The sequence below is a fragment of the Ammospiza nelsoni genome, chromosome 5 (genome assembly GCF_027579445.1).
Source record: "Ammospiza nelsoni isolate bAmmNel1 chromosome 5, bAmmNel1.pri, whole genome shotgun sequence".
Taxonomy (NCBI): domain Eukaryota; kingdom Metazoa; phylum Chordata; class Aves; order Passeriformes; family Passerellidae; genus Ammospiza; species Ammospiza nelsoni.
This window is the reverse complement of record NC_080637.1, coordinates 1,180,437-1,198,093: the sequence shown is the minus strand read 5'-3', so window position 1 is coordinate 1,198,093 and position 17,657 is coordinate 1,180,437. Positions and strand designations below refer to the sequence as shown.

At 54.5% G+C, this 17,657-nt stretch overlaps 2 protein-coding genes across 2 annotated transcripts; both read left to right on the top strand.

Moving 5' to 3' along the window:
- The first annotated feature begins 332 nt into the window (after positions 1-332).
- Positions 333-9,942, top strand: TMEM209 (transmembrane protein 209). The gene is made up of 15 exons (XM_059473175.1): positions 333-426; positions 1,350-1,489; positions 1,604-1,662; positions 2,305-2,436; positions 3,170-3,408; positions 3,500-3,704; positions 4,203-4,378; positions 4,556-4,627; positions 5,037-5,133; positions 6,189-6,314; positions 6,954-7,051; positions 7,919-8,033; positions 8,135-8,232; positions 8,591-8,664; positions 8,781-9,942. The coding sequence occupies exons 2-15, from the start codon at positions 1,353-1,355 to the stop codon at positions 8,833-8,835; spliced, it is 1,683 nt and encodes a 560-aa protein (XP_059329158.1). The 5' UTR covers positions 333-426; positions 1,350-1,352; the 3' UTR covers positions 8,836-9,942.
- A 2,116-nt stretch (positions 9,943-12,058) lies between these two features.
- LOC132073047 (uncharacterized) lies at positions 12,059-17,519 on the top strand. The gene is made up of 20 exons (XM_059471735.1): positions 12,059-12,227; positions 12,405-12,551; positions 12,616-12,752; positions 12,851-12,959; positions 13,041-13,157; positions 13,297-13,364; positions 13,436-13,549; positions 13,680-13,865; positions 13,952-14,054; positions 14,137-14,278; positions 14,358-14,541; positions 14,624-14,723; positions 14,820-14,938; positions 15,050-15,087; positions 15,287-15,399; positions 15,584-15,732; positions 15,898-15,992; positions 16,218-16,296; positions 16,546-16,654; positions 16,980-17,519. Exons 1-20 carry the CDS (start codon positions 12,059-12,061, stop codon positions 17,051-17,053), a joined length of 2,352 nt encoding a protein of 783 aa, XP_059327718.1. The 3' UTR covers positions 17,054-17,519.
- Positions 17,520-17,657: the final 138 nt, after the last annotated feature.

Genomic DNA, 17,657 nt, shown 5'->3' with positions numbered 1-17,657 from the left:
TTTCTATTGTCTCATATTGTCCTAATCCAAATTGTCCAAATTATTATTACTCTAATTGTATTACTATTTTTATAACCACTTTATTACTATCAAACTTTCAACATTTTAAAAAACAAGCGACTGGTGTTTTTCACAGTAACTACACAATTTAGCGGTAAAGCCAAGTGAAAAACCCCAGAGCGAAACTGCGAGGGCTCCTCCGCCCCCCCCAACATGGCGGCCCCCTCACTCTCTTCCCGCCAAAACCAGCGCGCGAGCCCCCGCCCCTTTGGCCCCTCCCCCGGCGCGGCCGGTGACGCGGCGCGAGCGCCCGCGCAGGCGCACTGAGCGCGAGGCCGCGGCGGCGTGAGGGGAGCGGAGAGCGCGGCGGGAAAAGGGGAAAAAACTGCCCGGGCTGAGGGAAAAACGGGACCGATCTGCCGAGAGGTGAGGTGGGACACGGCGGGGGGCACGGCCGAGCTTCGGGACGGGGACCGGGAGCTGTGGGGAGGGGGAGCGGTGAGGTTTGGGGAGGGCGGTTGGGAGGGGAGAAGGGAGTTCGGGGAGAGGCGACCGGAGGGGTTTGGGGAGGAGGGGGATTAGAGAGGTGTGAGGAGGAGAGGGGAGGTTTGAGGAGGGGGATCAGAAAGGTCTGCAGAGATGAGATGTGAGGAGGGGGATCAGAGAGGTTTGGGGAGGAGGACATTGAGGTCTGCAGCGATGAAATGTGAGGAGGGCGATCAGAGAGGTGTGGGAGGAGGACAATGCACAGATGAAATGCGAGGAGGGCGATCAGAGGGGTTTGGGAGGACAGTGCACAGATGAAATGCGAGGAGGGGGATCAGAGGGGTTTGGGGAGTGGCAGGAGCAGAGGTTTGGGGCGGGGAAAGAAGGGAAGTGTGAGAAGCGGGAGGGTTTAAATTTGGAGAGGGCATCAGAGAACTTTGAGGAGGAGGATCATCGAAGAGGTTTGTGCTAAGGCAGGGGAAAGCTTTGGCGTGGGGGAAAGGTGAGGTTTGAGGAGGGGACAGGAGAAGTTCAGGGAAGGGGTTGGAGTCTGGGGGTGATGTGAGGGCAGCCTGCCTGATACAGGGTTATTTCCTTCATGTAAGGTGTTACTGGGCGTAGAGGAGAAAATAAAATCTGTGGGTTTCATATGACAGAAAATACTCTGTTACCTACTGAAATAAGTGAGAATTTTCACTAAAAACACCAGTCTTGCCTGGAGGAGGCAGGAACTTTCCCTCCTCTTTTTGAAGGACATTATTCAAAAATGAGGCAGAAGATGGACACTGTTCCTCAGTACCTGGCTGAAATCTTCCTGTTGATTAAAAATTCTCAGATTTTGCCTTTTCCCTGTGTTCTCACAGACAATGACACCGAACAGGAGTCCAGACACGTCCCTCATCGACCTGGCTGTGAAGATGAGGAAACAGGCTGAGACCAGGAAGGTGGTGCTGGCCTGGGGGCTCCTCAATATATCTGTAGCAGGCATGATCTACACTGAAATGTGAGTTAACTGTTCCATCTGATCCAAACCAGCAAAGATTCCACCATGTGCAGCCCTAAGTATCCCCCAGGATGGAATTCCTGCTAAATTCTCCCTTCTTGTTTTGCTTTTCAGGACTGGGAAGCTCCTAAGCACATACTACAACATCACCTGCTTTCCCCTCTGGTACATTGGTGAGTCGTTGCAGCATTTAAATCAAATTTCAGGATTGATTTTTACTTATTTTTATTGCTGGGAGGTTGTTTGTAAGGTGGGTTTTTTTTTTTTCTGTTTGAGTTTTAGACCAAAACTTTGTTTTGTTTTCTGTGATCTCCCTTGAAACTGCTGGAGTTCCATCTTTTCCAGGGGCAGATAAGGAGTGTTAACAGCTTTTTCTCTATGGGAAATGGGCAGGGAGGACTTAATTAATGTGTGAAATCTTTCTTAATGTGTGCATTAAGGCTTTAGAGAGCTTTAGAATTATTTTCCTGCTGTGTTGTGCTCTGGGTGTGGGTGGAATTTTACAACACTTCAAGTTGGTTTCAGAGGAGACACTAAGCTCTGTCAAACAGGATGGAAAGAAGCAAGAATCATGAGATTTCTTATTTGGAAAATAACAATCCCATTTCAAAAATCAAAATTTTAAATGAATAAATTAATTTCAGCACTGAGGAAAATGATCTCCAATGGTTCTTGCCTAAGGAAGTGAAGAAATCTTGGCTACTTCCCCAAACTGGCAGCACTAACAATGACCTGTTTTAAATAGACACAGCCTGGTTTTGCCAATAATGTAATTTTTGCCCAAGCCATGACAGAAACTGGTGTGTTTCTTGCAGAATTCGCCCTGGCAGCCCTGTTCAGCCTCAATGCCCTGTTTGACTTCTGGAGGTACTTCACCTACACAGCAGCACCAGGCAGCTTGGTGACGAGTCCCAGCCCGCCGATCACGGGCTGGCTGCGCAGGGCAGGTGGGGATAAACCCTCCTTTTGCTCTTTTCCACGGTTTTATTGTGCTTTCTGCAGCTCTGGCCTCTTTATTCTGAATTCTCTCCTCTGACAAGGGCTGTAAGCTGAGCGGGGTGTTTGGGGTTGTCCTGTGCAGGGCCAGGAGCTGGGCTCCATGCTCTGGTTCGGTTTGTGCCATTTGAGGTGGAGCTATCACAGAATCACAGAATTTCTGGGTTGGAAGAGACCTTTAAGAGCATCGAGTCCAACCCATGTTCTAACACCTCAACCAGATCATGGCACCCAGTGCCACATCCAGCCTTCCCTTGAACACTTCCCTCAAACACATGTGACTCCACATTCTAGCCTGTACCTCCCTTGGCACAGCGTGAGACTGCGTCCTCTTGTTCTGTCTGTTGTTGCCCGGAAAAAACTAATTGTGTTTTAGATAATTGAGAGATTAATTAGCGTGGTACAGATGGGGGAGCTGGTGGGATATTAGAGAATCCCCCAGCAGGTTGGGCTCACAGGTCTCAGTTTTATGGGAGTTCTGTAGGACCAGCTTTGAACATGTCTAGGATTGCATTAATTGTATTTTTCATGAGGAAGGGCGGTGTGGTGACTGCGGTGCTTCAGAGTGCACGAGTTACATTTCCAGTGAGGAAGGGCGGTGTGCTGACTGCGGTGCTTCAGAGTGCACGAGTTACATTTCCAGTGAGGAAGGGCGGTGTGCTGACTGCGGTGCTTGCCTTGCAGCCGCGCAGGTCGCTCCTCCCCGGGAGGCGGGCCCCAAGCGGGTGCTGTCGCTGCCGCCGTCGCCGCCCCTGCAGGGCCAGTGCGTGCTCAGCTACAGCCCCTCGCGCTCGCCCAGCGCCAGCCCCAAGTTCTCCGCGGGCTGCCTGAGCGGCTTCAGCCCCCAGCTGCAGCCCCTGCCCGGGGCCAGCCCCTCCCACAGCAGCCCGGGCACCTTCTCGCCCGGCAGCAGCTACACCAAGGTAAGCTGCACCGTTACCAGCACCTCCCTGTGCCACGGCCTCGGCCTCGGGAATGAAAATTAATTCGTCGTTTTTGTTGTTTTCTCCCAAGGTTTCCAGCTTCAGCCACTCTCCCAACGGATCTCCCTATTCCGTGAGTGTGGGGCCTGTGGACAGCGCTGGGATCAGGTCTCACTACCGATTCTCTCCCATCCTGTACAACAATTCCACCTACAAAGATGACTGCATCACAGATGTCAAATCCCTGGACACCTTCCTGAGGAACGAGGAGGAGAAACAGCACCGAGTTCAGCTGGGTAAACTGGGGGGGTTTGCTGGGAGAAGCTTGGCAGGGCAGAGGTGCTGGTTTTATGCAGTGTTGGTTTTTGGGATGGGAGAAGCACCAGTGGAAAGGAACCATTCAGTTCTGGATCACCTGTGAGGTAGAGCCCCACTGTTCCCCTTCAGGCAGTTTTCCTCCAGTTATTCCTTGGAGCAGGATCTCAGCAGGGGAATGCTGCTGGGTTATCTCTGTAGCAGCTGGAGGCTGTAATGGACTGAGATAAGATCACCTTGATAAGGGGGGATCTTGTCCAAGTGGTTTCAGATAAGGGGCTGAATCCAGGGCATTTTCTCCTGGGTTAATCAAGATAAGGGGAGGACAATCAAGATAAGGGTAAATGCAGCGTTTTTGCAGAGTGACTTCAGTGCATTCACTCACACTGACCTGTTGTCCCCTGCTGTTTCTCCAGAATCACTTGGCAATAATTGAATTTAATTCCTTAATTAATTAATTAATTAATTAACCTTTCCAGGGAGCTCAGATTCCAGCTCTCCCTCCAGCAGCCCAACGTTTTGGAATTACAGCCGTTCTATGGCAGACCATGCACAGATCCTGAGGAAGTTCCAGTATCAGCTGGCCTGCAGGTCCCAGGCTCCTTCTGCACACAAGGATGAAGCTGATCTCACCTCCAAACAGGCTGCAGAGGAGGTAAATTCCACAAAAATAAAAGAAGTCAAGAGGGAGAAATGGGATTTTAAAGGTTTGGATTTGAGCTGGGTCAGTCCTCCAGCATTCAGCCAGCTCCTGCCTTTTGCAAGCAGGAATTGTCACAGACCCTAAAACCCCCAGTGAGTTCTCCTGTGGATTTAATAAACCTTTCCATAGGTTTGGGCTCGGGTGACAATGAACCGGCAGCTCCTGGACCACATGGATTCCTGGACAGCGAAATTCAGGAATGTGAGTGCCCCTCTGAGGGGTTCCAGGGGGGAAATCCCTCCCTGTGCCGTGTGCCCGAGATGGGGAGGGTTGGGGTGCTCTGGCACACTCAAATCCCTCACATTCATCATCCCCTGCTGTCCTGAGCCAAACAGGAGAGGGACTGCATCAATCCCCTTTCCTCACTGTCCAGAAAAGCTCCACCTGACACAGGTGGGTTTCCCAACTCCTAAACATTGAATTTTCTGCCTTTTCAGAAGCTAAGGGGTCACTTAAATTGACAATTAAATTAAATTATTTCTCTCTTTGATTGGCCTCAGTGTTTCTGTTGAAGTGCCTTGCGGTGGGGATGGTTGCAGGGTGTAAGCTGAGGGGTGTATTAAACATTCCTGTTGCTTCTGAGCTTGAGTTTTCCCCTTTTCCCTCGCAGTGGATCAATGACACCATTCTGGTGCCCCTGGTGGAAGAGATGGAATCTGTGAGCACTCAGCTGAGGAGGATGGGCTGTCCAGAGCTGCAGATTGGAGGTAGGATCAGCAGCCTGGGAATTCCTTGGAATGGGTGGTGCATAAATTAGGTCTGGGAAATATTTTTGTTCCATTTCTGCTCTCTTTTGGTGCTTTGTTCCACCTCCAGCATTTCTTTAAGCTGGGAAGCTTTTCTGTAATACTTCTATAAATATCAATGCTTGGACATTTGGGTACAATTCTTAAATTCCTCTTATTTTTCTCCCATAAATTTAATTTTGCAGCTCAAATTATCAATAAAAATTAATCATTAAGCATGCAGAAAGCATTTCAAAGACAGATGTGCTGTAAATTCTCAGTGTCTCCCAAAAGTCTCACTGTCTCCACTGCTATGTGCTTTCCCAAGTTCTTCCTTCAGTTCACCCACCTCCTGAAAGAACTGGGGTTTTTAAAATTCTATAATTTTTTTAAATTCTGATGAACTGGGGTTCTCTTTTCCATGTCAGGTTAGGATTCTGTAGCAGCTGCTTCTCCTGTTGTTTTAAATTAACTGATTTGATGCGCTGGCTTTGAATGAAGTGATTCTTTTTGGGTTGTTCTTGGAGTGTTTCCTCCAAAGCTACTGTTGCAAAGTGCTTAAAGACCTGTAGGTGCTGCTTTTGTTTTCACTTTGTTTTCACTTTGTTTTCACTTTGTTTTCACTTTGTTTTCACTTTGTTTTCACTTTGTTTTCACTTTGTTTTCACTTTGTTTTCACTTTGTTTTCACTTTTTGTTTTCACTTTGTTTTCACTTTGTTTTCACTTTTTGTTTTCACTTTTTGTTTTCACTTTGTTTTCACTTTGTTTTCACTTTGTTTTCACTTTGTTTTCACTTTGTTTTCACTTTGTTTTCACTTTGTTTTCACTTTGTTTTCACTTTGTTTTCACTTTGTTTCTCTCCTGCTGCTCTTTAAGCTCCTGTTGCTTCCTTGTAGCTGATGTGGAGGGGATTTGTGCTACTTTGTAGTGCCTGGGCCGTGTTTGGGGTGTGCCCGGGCTGGGCAGGGAGCCGGCAGTGCCCCCTGAGGCTGAGTCTGTGTGTCTGTGTGTCTGTGTGTCTGTGTGTCTGTCACAGAGGCCAGCATCAGCAGCCTGAAGCAGGCAGCCCTGGTGAAGGCTCCGCTCATCCCCACCCTCAACGCTCTGGTGCAGTACCTGGATCTGACCCCAAACCAGGAGTACTTGGTGGAAAGGATCAGAGGTTTGTGGTGCTGCTGTTCTGATGGCCACACATTCCCATGCTGCAGGGAGTCCATTGGTTCTGTACCCCAGAGTGTCCCTGCAGCCCTGAATGTCCAGGGACAGTGGGAGGTGGCACTGCCATGGCACGGCTGGCACTCCCTGATCTTTCAGTGTCCCTCCCATCCAAACCAGTCCATGATTTCCTCCTGCCTGCTCAGGGTGAAACTGAATCACTTCAGTATCCACAAACAAAAATCATGGCTTCAGTATCCACAAACAACAATCATCACTTCAGTATCCACAAACAAAAATCATCACTTCAGTATCCACAAACAAAAATCATCACTTCAGTATCCACAAACAAAAATCATCACTTCAGTATCCACAAACAAAAATCTTCACTTCAGTATCCACAAACAAAAATCTTCACTTCAGTATCCACAAACAAAAATCCTCCTGTAGCTTCATCCCTTGGATCAATATCTTCCCCCCCAATTTGAATTGTTCCCATTTCCTGCAGCAGACCCCCCTTTGTTTAGAGGCACTTGCAGCCCCCATGAAGTGCAAACTGCTGTAATTGCAGAGGAGTAACTGTTGTTATTGCAGTGAAATGAAAACTGCTGTAATTCCCATGAAGTGCCAACTGCTGTAATTGCAGAGCTCTCCCAGGGAGGGTGCATGAGCTCCTTCCGCTGGAACGGAGGCGGGGATTTCAAGGGCCGCAAATGGGACACGGACCTTCCCACCGACTCCTCGGTGAGCTCCAGCACCCTGGATCCCAGGGATGTTTGCATTTTGGGGAGGGTTTGGAGGGAGCAGCCAGGAAGCCTTTGAGGAGCTTGGGGAAATCTGAAAATGGGGCTTTGCTGCCGGATGATGAAAGAGATTCCATTGCTGGAAGTGGAAAATCAGCCTTGAAATAGGATTTGATTTTCTGGTTGGAATGGTTAAATATTTGGAATTTTCCAGCTGTGGAGCAGCTCTGAGTGTCCTGATAAAAAGGAACAGCTCAAAAGTGCAAGTGAAGTTTTGACATTAATTTAAGGCTATTAGGAAAAAAAAAAAAAAGACAATTTCACATTTTTCTTAATTGTGGGTGATACAATGTTGTGAGCTCCAAGGTGCATCTCACAGATTTTTTAAGATTTGTGTTTTTTTTTTTTAGCAAATCTTCCTCTTCCTGTCAAACAGCTCCTGTTGGGTATAAGGAACACAGAGAGCACCAGATCACAGATAATTTGCTGGTGTTACCCACATAAAATATTGAGAACTCTCCAGGAAGGGTTGGGACAACCCTCAGGCTGCCCTTGGTTTTCTGGATGCTCATCCCAGGGCTCTGTTTCACAGTTCTGGCATTGCCGAGACTGTGGCCAGCCCCGAGTTTGCAGTGATTTCCATGAGGGAGAGGGGGAGGTTCCTTGCTGGGTTTGGGGTGGGCAGAGCTGCTTTCAGAGCTCCTCAGTCTGACGTTGGTGATTCAGGCATGAAGCTGCTCCTAAGCCTGGGGCTAAGGCAGCATCGTAACCCTGGGTTATCAAGGACTGGCATTAACCCCTGGGGCCACGGGGAGGAAGGTGCTGCGTTTTGGGGCCCTGGCACTGAGGTTTGGCTGTGTTTGCCCAGATCCTGATGCACGTGTTCTGCACCTACCTGGACTCCAGGCTCCCCCCTCACCCCAAGTATCCCGATGGCAAAACCTTCACTTCCCAGCACTTCATCCAGACTCCAGACAAACCAGGTATGGGCTGCCCTGCAGCTGCTCTGTTCCTCTGGGGTCACAGCAGCACCTCTGAATCTGTTTGTTTTTTTTTTTTTTTTTTAAATTAATTTTGAATTCAGACACTTCAAATGAAAACGTGTTCTGCATCTACCAGAGCAGCATCAACCCTCCCCACTACGAGCTGATCTACGAGTGCCACGTCTACAGCCTGCCCAAGGTACAGGGCCTGTGCTCCTGCTGCTCTCAGGGATCACTCCCAGGGCTGATTTGGGCTCTTTTTAAATCCTGGACACATTTCTGTCCATTGACACAGGGACTGGTCCAGCTTGGTGTTTGCCCAGCACGTGGTGCTTCCTCTGCTGCTGAATTCTACCTGTGCTGTCTGTTTAGGAGACAGGATCTTCCTCTTACGAATTCTCTGCCAATTTATTGTAAAACCCCAAGTCACAATCCCTGGTGTCACTGATGTCACCCCTTGAGGCCAGTGCAAGTTCCAAGGGGAAGTTCCAGCCTAGGAAAACTCTGAAATTTTGAATTGTTTTGATTTCTAAATCCTCGTGTCTCTGTGGCTCCAGGGCAGGAACAACATGTTCCACACCTTGCTGATGTTCCTGTACATCATAAAGACAAAGGAATCTGGGATGCTGGGGTAGGTATCCCATGGAACAAGATGGGAATGGTGGGGTGATAATTAATGGTGCTAAAATCGAATTAACTGCAGCTTTTAATTAGAAATGACTAATTGTGATGCCTTTGGCTTTGCAGGCGTGTCAATCTGGGATTGTCAGGAGTCAATGTCCTGTGGATCTTTGGGGAATAATGGGAGCCAGCCCTGGAGGGATCAGCTGGGACTGAATCGTGCATTTGCTGCAAACCAGGACAATTAAAGCTCAGCTCTGTGGGCAGGGAGGAAGTGCCTGTGATTCCTCTGTGGATTTTGTCGGGTCATTACAAAGAGAATTTCACTGGGCAGGAGTTCTCCTTCCTGCTCCTCAGCCCAGCCAGTCCTGTTTAAACTGAGCTTTGCTGGTCTCAGACTCAACCAAACCAAACCTTTGAAGGAGCAGCTGGAACAGCCCCCCCAAGGCTGTGCACAGCTGGGAGCACTTGGGATAAAACAACTTGGACAACTTCAGCATCCAAGAAATTCCCAGTCTGGAAGCTCAGACTCAGTTTTGCTTCATTTTATTCTGCATGATAAAAACCAATTAATTTTATCCCTGATTATTGGTGTAATTGTGATTTCTGACCCCTCAAGATGTTCCTGCAGCTGAAGAGGAAAGACAAAACCATGTTTGTCTTGCTGAGTTCAGCAAATAAGAATTTTACTTCTATTTTTAATTTTTGTTTTCGTTGTTTTGTACAAAACCAGCGTGGCCTCCCCTCTTCAGGGGCCTTGAGAGCTCTGAACTCCCCAGGTGCCTTCACTGCCACCAACTCTCACCCAGCTTTTGCTTTTGGATTTCATTTTCCTTCAGCTTTTTTCACTGATCACCACCTAATTTGGGAGCTTTATGCACCTAGGTGGGACACCAGGCCCTACACACCCACAGGTTTTTGGGAATGTCCCTTTTTTGGTAAAAATACTTGGATTTGCTTCAAAGAAAGGATCAATCAATATTTGTCAAATGTCTCCAAGGGGCAGGAGGATGATTTGTTGTAAATTCTGGTCAATGAGTATTTGTTGTAAATTCTGGTCAATGAGTATTTTAGAGGTGTATATAGGACCATGAACACATGGAATCATTGTACTGTATTTTTTACTGAGGGGAGGGAAAGAGGAATTTTTGGAACTTTGCTGTTTTTGGTGTGAACTGAGTGGTTTTGGGGACTCTGTCTCTCCTTCCTGAGCGACCTGGGTTTTTCCAAGAACTGGTAACAAAATGGCTCGTTTGGTTCTTGTATTAAATGACTTTGGTTTATCCAACACTTTTTGGGGTTTTTCTTGTGTTCAGCATGACCACATCCATCCGTGTACCACAGAGGAATGCTCAAGAACCAGATTTAGCTGGGTTTCACCCCAAAATTCCCCTCCTCAAGGGCAGCAGAGCCCCATGAGGTCCATTAGTCCCACATGCTAAAAACTTGAAGTGCAGAAATTCCTTCTTTCACCAAAAAGTGGGGATCCATCCCATATGGCACCCTTGGGTGCAGCCCCAGGACCCTGCACGGTTTTGGGGTGCCCAGAACCCCACATCCCTCTGTGCTCCCAGGATCCTGCACAGCCTCTTCCCACACAGCCCCACATGGATCCTTTTGCACCCCAAAGGGTCACAGAGCCCAATCCCCCTGCACCCCAAAGGATCACAGAGCCCAATCCCCCTGTACCCCAAAGGGTCAGAGCCCAATCCCCCTGCACCCCAAAGGGTCAGAGCCCATCCCTCTGTACCCCAAAGGGTCACAGAGCCCAATCCCCCTGTACCCCAAAGGGTCACAGAGCCCATCCCTCTGCACCCCAATACTCTGTGCTTCACACCCTTCAGCCCCTGTGCACCCCACTGTCACACTCCCCAATACATCAAACCCTCAGTCCTTCTGTACCCCAATACATTGTGCACCCCAATACATCACACCCCTCAGTCCCTGTGCACCCCAATAGATCACACATCCCAGTCTTTGTGCACCCCAATACCTGGCACACTCTGCTCCCTGTACACCCCAATACATCACAAACCCCACTCTCTGTGCACCCCACACCCCAGTCAGGCCCCGTGCCCCCCAATTGCCATCCACCCGGCTCCCTGTGCCCCCCAGCACATCACACACCCCAACAGATCACACCCCTCAGTCCATGTGCACCCCAATACATCACAAACCCCACTCTGTGCACCCCAATATATCCCACACCCCAGTCAGGCCCTGTGCCCCCTATTACCCATCCACCCTGCTCCTGTGCACCCCAGCACATCACACACCCCAAAGCACTTTGCACCCCAGTACAGACCCCAAATTCCTGTGTACCGCAGTCCTGGTGCCCCCTGACACCCTGTGCACCCCAAATTCATTGTTCACCCCATTCCTGCTCACATTCTGCACCACAGCCCCTGCTCCCTGTGCACTCCCTTATTGTGCACCCCAACACTGCACAGCTCCTGCTCCTCGTGCACCCCAACACTGCACAGCTCCTGCTCCCTGTGTACCCCAACACTGCACACTCCCTGCTCCTCGTGCACCCCAACACTGCACAGCCCCCGCTCCCTGTGTACCCCAATACTGCACACCCCCTCCTTGTGCACCCCAACACCGCACACTCCCTGCTCCCCGTGCACCCCAACACTGTACACCCCCTGCTCCCCGTGCACCCCAATACATCACAGCCCCCTGTTCCTGCAGGCCCTGACTCTGCACCCCACATCCCCGTGCACCCCAACACTGCACACCCCAGATCTTGTTCATTCTGACCCCTGGGCACGCCCCACACACTGTGCACCCCAATTCCCGGGCACCCCGATATACCACCATATTACTGTGCCCCCTGGTTACCCTGCACCCCAATATCTGCATCCTCTCACCTGTGCACCCCAATATACCGCGCACCCCGCTCTCCCTGCACCCCAAAACGCCACGCACCTCGCTCTCTCTGCACCCCGTTACAGCGCGCACCCTGCTCTTTCTGCACCCCGTTATTCCACGGACTCTGCTCTCTCTGCACCCCAAAACACCGCACACCCTGCTCTCTCTGCACCCCAAATTATAGCACACCCGCTCTCTCTGCACCCCAAAACACCGCGCCCCTCGCTCTCCCTGCACCCCAAAACACCGCGCACCTCGTTCTCTCTGCACCGCGTTATTCCCCGCACCGCGGTCCCCGCGCATCTCGATCCCTGCGCGCCCCGTTCCACCCCAGCCTCCGCGTCCCCTCCCCTGCGCGCCTCAAAGCACCCGCCCAGCCCGCTCCCCGCGTTCCCCGTTCCCGCCCCGTTACCGGCGCGTCCCCCGCCGCGGGGGCGGCTCCCGGGGGCGCGCATGTCCGGCCCCGCCCGTTAAATTCCGGCGGGCCGGGCCGGGCCGGGACCGCCCGCGCCGCACCTGCCGCTCCCGCCATGGCCACCGACACCGAGCCCGGCCGCCGCCACCGCCGCTGCTGCGCGCAGGACACGCCCGGTGAGCTGAGCGGGGCGGGCACCGGAGGGGGCTCCCCCATCCCCGGGCACCACCGGGGCTCCCCCATCCCGACCCACTCGCCGGGCACCGAGCGGGATTCCCCGCCCTGTACCGGGCACTGGTGGGGTCCCCCCTCCCGAGCATCCCCGGGTACCGCTCTGTGTCCCCCGGCGGGGTTGGGGACCAAGGTGACACCCCAGCCCAGCGGCTCTCGGCTGTCCCGCCGTGCGGAGCCCGGGCACGGGGCGGGGATGTGGCCCAGGGTGACTCCGGCAGCTCCCGCAGATGCTCCCAAGGTCCCGGATTGCCGCGGCGACAGCGACGGTCCCCGCCGGGGCTCCCTCTGCGAGCGGCACTGCGCTGCCATCAACAACGCGCAGGGCGACCTGGGGGAGCTGGGCTGCCACCTGCACCGGCCCCGCGTCCCCCCAGGTAGGCTGGGCTGGGGTGGGCCGGGGTGGGGCCCTGGGGGTCCCACAGCCGCTGTGACACCCCCGTGTGTCACCCACAGCCACGTCCACCCCGTGCTGCTGCCAGCAGCACTCGGAGGAGGTGTGCGAGAGCTGCCTGGTGAAAACCACCCTGACGGCCGAGAACGCCGTGGAGGCCAACAAGCTTTCCAACAACTACAAGGTGGGTGGGGGCACCCATGGGTGCTCCTGGAGGGCTGTGATGGGGTTTAATTTTCTTCCTCTTCACTCATCCCAAAAAAACCCCTCTTCTCTCTGCAGTTTGGCTTCAAGAAATGGAAGAGCCACGTGACGGCGCGGCCCTGGGAGGACCGGTCAGAGATTGTCAAGGAGCTCTACTCCGACCTCAACATCGTCAGAGGCTCTGCAGGTGGGTGGCCCTGGGGACCCCAGTGTGGGTTTGGGCAGCTGCAGGTGACAATGGTCCCACCTGGTGCCTTCTCTCCGGCAGGGTCCACGCTGACGTGTGGGAATGTCCTTTACCTGCTGCTCTTTGGCTGGTGGCTCTCACTCCTCTACGTCCTTGTGGCTTCCATGATGTTCATCACTGTCATGGGGGCTCCTTATGGTGAGTTCCAAATTTGGGACCCCCATGTGAGGGCAGGATGAGCTCAGAACTGCACCGATGGGTGGTGGGGTCTCCTGGGTCCCTTCTCCACGGAATGTCCCTGTAGGTGCAAGGGACACTGACGGTTGTGTCCCCACAGGGAGGCTCTGCTGGGACCTGGCCGGGTATTTCCTCTGGCCCTTTGGCAAAGTGATCCAGAAAGTGGAGGTGAGGGTGCCTTGGAACCCCTGGGGGTGTTGGGGTGCCCTGTGCACACCCTGACATCCCCCTCTCCCCAGGTGCCCAAATCCCAGCAGGCGTGCGAGGCCGGCGTGGGGGAGAGCTCAGCCCTGCTCGGGGGTCCCACAGCGCCGCGCTGGCGCCCACGGTGCTGCCTGGGCACTGGATCCTGGGTGAGCCCCGTGCTGCCCCGGTGCCGTTCCCCCTGCAGCCCCCAGTGTGGTGGGCAAGGTGCCCACGGGCCCTTCCCTCCCTGGGCAGCGGTTTGGGGGTCAGGCCCTGAAGGTGCCCTCCTGTTCGCAGCACCGTGCCAGCACCGCGGTGTGGCTGTGCCTGGGGTACCCGGCGCTGGCCCTGGCCCACGGGCTCGTGTGTGTCACCGCCTGGCTCCTCATCGTCCTCATCCCCGTGGCCAAGCTGAGCGCCCGCGCCGCCTCCCGCGTGCTGCTGCTGCCCCCGGAGCGCGTGCTCATCCGGGGCCTGAGGATGGTGAGTGGCTCTGGGCAGGGCCGGGGTCCCACACCCCACTCTGAGGGGGATTTTGGGCGGGGGGTGACCCTGCTGTCCCTCTGCAGACAGAGGTGCCTCTGGAGGGAGAGGTGATTCTCTGCTGTTACCGTGCTGCCAACCCCTACTACTACAAATACGCCGTGGATGGCATCAACGTCTTTGCTGTCAGTATCCTTCTGGGAGCTGCAGGGGACGGGTGGGGGTGACCCCAAATCCTCCCCTCTGCTGTGTCCTTGACGGGCTGTCCCAGACCTGCTGCCCCTGGTGCTGGTGACGCTGGTGCTGGGCTACGTGGACAGCCCCAACCACCTGACGGGCTCCGCTGTGAAGTTCACCCTGGCCCTGCTCTCCATCATGCCCCTCTCCTACTACATCGGCATGGCCATCGCCAGGTGAGCGGTGACACGGGACGCTTGGTGGCCAAGTGGGGACACTCCAGCCGTGCCGTGACACCCTTTTGCTCCTCTGCAGCATCTCAGCCCAGAGCAACTTCGCGGTGGGGGCGGTGGTGAACGCCACGTTCGGCTCCATCACCGAGCTCACCTTCTACATCACCGCCCTCATCAAGGGCTCGCGCGAGGGCAACCGCTGCTACGCCGAGGTGGTCAAGTCAGCGCTGACAGGGACCCTGGTGGGCTGTGTCCTCTTTGTGCCGGTGAGACGGGTGGCACTCGCAGCTGGGAGGGTGCTGTGAGCAAAGCACTGACCGGGGTTTTGGGGGTGTTTCTGTCCCCAAGGGTCTGTGCATGGTGATCGGGGGCATCCGGCACCAGGAGCAGCGGTTCAACAGCCGCTCTGCGGGCGTCAGCTCGGCCCTGCTCTTCCTCTCCGTGGGAGGTGAGTTGGGGACAGGGCTGTCCCCAGGGCTGGGGGTCCCACCAGGGTGGGTCCCTGCTCCGTGTGCTGTCCCTGCTCCATGTGCTGTCCCTGCAGGTGTCTTTGCCCCAACGCTCTTCTCCAAGGTCTATGGGAAGCTGGTCTGTGGCGAGTGCCACAACGTCACCCAGAACCCGCTGGGCCACTACCTCTGCCACAACTGTCACTTTGACCTGGTGAGTGGGGACCTGGACCCCCAACAGGGGGATTTGGGGTCAGGGATGCTCTGAGCCCCCCTGGCTGTCCCTTGTCCCCTGTATCCCTGTTGACAAGTGCTCTCTCTGCAGATGGACAACAACGGCACCCTTTACTACAGCCACGTCCAGTGAGTGTCCATGCAGTGGGGACAGGGCTGTCCCCACCCCGGGGTGGCACCTCCTGGGTTTGATCATGTCCCTGCATCCATCCCAGGGCCCCTCTCCACCTCAATGATCCTGTGCCCCTTTTCCTCACCCCCAGGGGAAGTCCCCTGGGTGTCCATGCCGGACCCTGGTGGCACTGACAGTGTCCCCTGTGTCCCACAGACCCCTGGTGTACACGGTGTCCATCCTGCTCCCTGCTGCCTACCTCATCGGGCTCTTCTTCACCCTCAAAACCCACGCGCACATCTACGACATCCACATCAGCGACTGTCACAGTGAGTGTCCCCAGATGTCCTGGCTGCAGGGCTGGCTCCTGTCACTGCTCTGGAGTGTCCCCAGATGTCCTGGCTGCAGGGCTGGCTCCTGTCACTGCTCTGCAGTGTCCCCAGATGTCCTGGCTGCAGGGCTGGCTCCTGTCACTGCTCTGCAGTGTCCCACACGTCTCTGCTCTCTCCCCAGTGCCTGGCCATCACCACAGTGCCGTGGTGCACTGGTCCCGCTGGCGGGCCCTGGTCATCCTCCTGCTCTCCACCCTCTGCATGTCGGCCTGTGCTGACCTGGCCACGGAGCACATCAGCCCCATCCTCACCAACTCCACCATCTCACAGGTGAGCTGCCTGTGGCTGTCCTGAGGACCAAGATGTGCCCTCCAGGGATGGGGACCTGCCCTGGCTGCAGCTGGAACCCCAAAAGAGTGGGGGAAAGGTGCTGAGATGATCTGCAGTTGGCCAGGGCCTGGATGTGGTCAGGCTGATGTCACCTCTTCCCTGCAGTACTTCATCGGTGTCACCGTGCTGGCAATGGTGCCTGAGCTGCCAGAGATTGTCAATGGCATCCAGTTTGCCCTGCAGAATAATCTGAGCTTGAGGTGAGATGGCTCCAAGGGGGAGTTTTGGGGTGGTTCCTGTGCCCTGTCCCAGTCCCACTGCCTTGGTGCCATGATGGGCTGCCCAGGCACTGGTGGGTCAGAGTCTGTGTCAGCTTGTCCTCAAGGAGCCGAGTCACCCAAAAAACGGTGTCAGAACTAGGCTGGGCTCTGTGCTTTGGGATTTTCTCACCCAGACACAGCCCCTAAGTTGTCCTTCCTCCCCAGCATCGAGATTGGGAACTGCATTGCGGTGCAGGTCTGCATGCTCCAGATCCCCATCCTGGTGCTCTTCACCATCTTCTACGTGAGTAGCCCCAGGCCAGCCCCGGGGGACTGTCCCATGGTGTGTGAGGGACATGGAGAGGACACAGCTGCCCTGGCCGCTGTCCCCTCTGCTCAGTGCAGGGAAAGTGGGCTCAGATGTCTCCTGGTGCTGTCCCCACCCTGGGGACGTGGGGCAGAGGGGGTTTAGGGGGTGACACACACGTCCCCAGACAGAGTCAGCGTGGGGTTGTCCTGGTTGGCCATGAACCCCAAATCCTCTTCCTCGCAGCCGACCAACTTCACGCTCGTCTTCAGCGACCTCCACGTCTATGCCAGCATGTTCAGCGTGGTGCTTATGAACTACATCTTCATGGATGGCAAATGTGACTATTTCCAAGGTGAGCACCTCCCAGAGGGCTGCTGTGGGGCTTGGAGCACCCCTGCATTCCCTGGGATGTGGCATGGGGGGCTCCTGCCTCCATCTGCTTTTTGGAGCTCTTGGTGTGTGGTGACCTGAGCAATCCTGGGGTCTTGGTTGACCATCCTGGAGCTGTTCCCCTGCAGCAGCTCCAAGGGGATCACTCCCATTTCCCCCTTTAAAAGCTTTCAAACTCCCTTTTAATGGACATTTTGTAGAGAACCATGGATTAGCCTCTACAGGTCTAAACCCACGTCCCTCCTTGCTCCAGGGAGTAACTCCCTCCACCCCTCTCTCTGCCCCAGGCACGGTGCTGGTGATGGTTTACTTCATCCTGCTGGCCGTGTATTTCTTCGCGCCGTCGCCCAGCGGCTGCTGAGGTTTGGATTCTCTGTCTCCAACCCCTCGTTGGGATCTGCACCCATCAGGACTTTTGCAGTGTCTCAGGGACCTGGCCGGGCTGGCTCCGGTCTGGAAGCGCCGTTCCCGAAGCTCCTGCTGCTGCTGGGCTCCCCGCGGGCCCTCAGGGATGGAAGGGTGGTGGCAATGGATGGCTCCCAAAATGAGGAGCCTCAAAGGCAGAGCACGTCACACGGGCAGCTCCAGCCCACACTGGAGTGGCTGCAAGGAGAACTGTCCTTAGAGGAGGGTCTGGAGGGGATTTCTGTGTGTCCCCTCCCTGGGGATGTGCTGCACTGGGAGGAGGTGCCTGACAAGTCCCTCATCCTCCCAGGCCTGGCAGGGCCTGGGAATCGCACACGGGACGTTTGATGGCACCAGAAAAGCACCCAAAGGGATTTTCAGCTGTTTTGTCATTAAAGCACTTTTGTACAAATCAGAAACAAGTTTGTTTCTCCTTAAATGAGCCTCAGGCACCAGCCTGGGCCCCTGTGTGGCCACCATTCCCTGTCCTCTGTCACCTCAGCCCCAGCAGGGTGGCTGTGGGCTCCAGCTTTCTCCACGACCCTCCCAGAGCTCCAGCT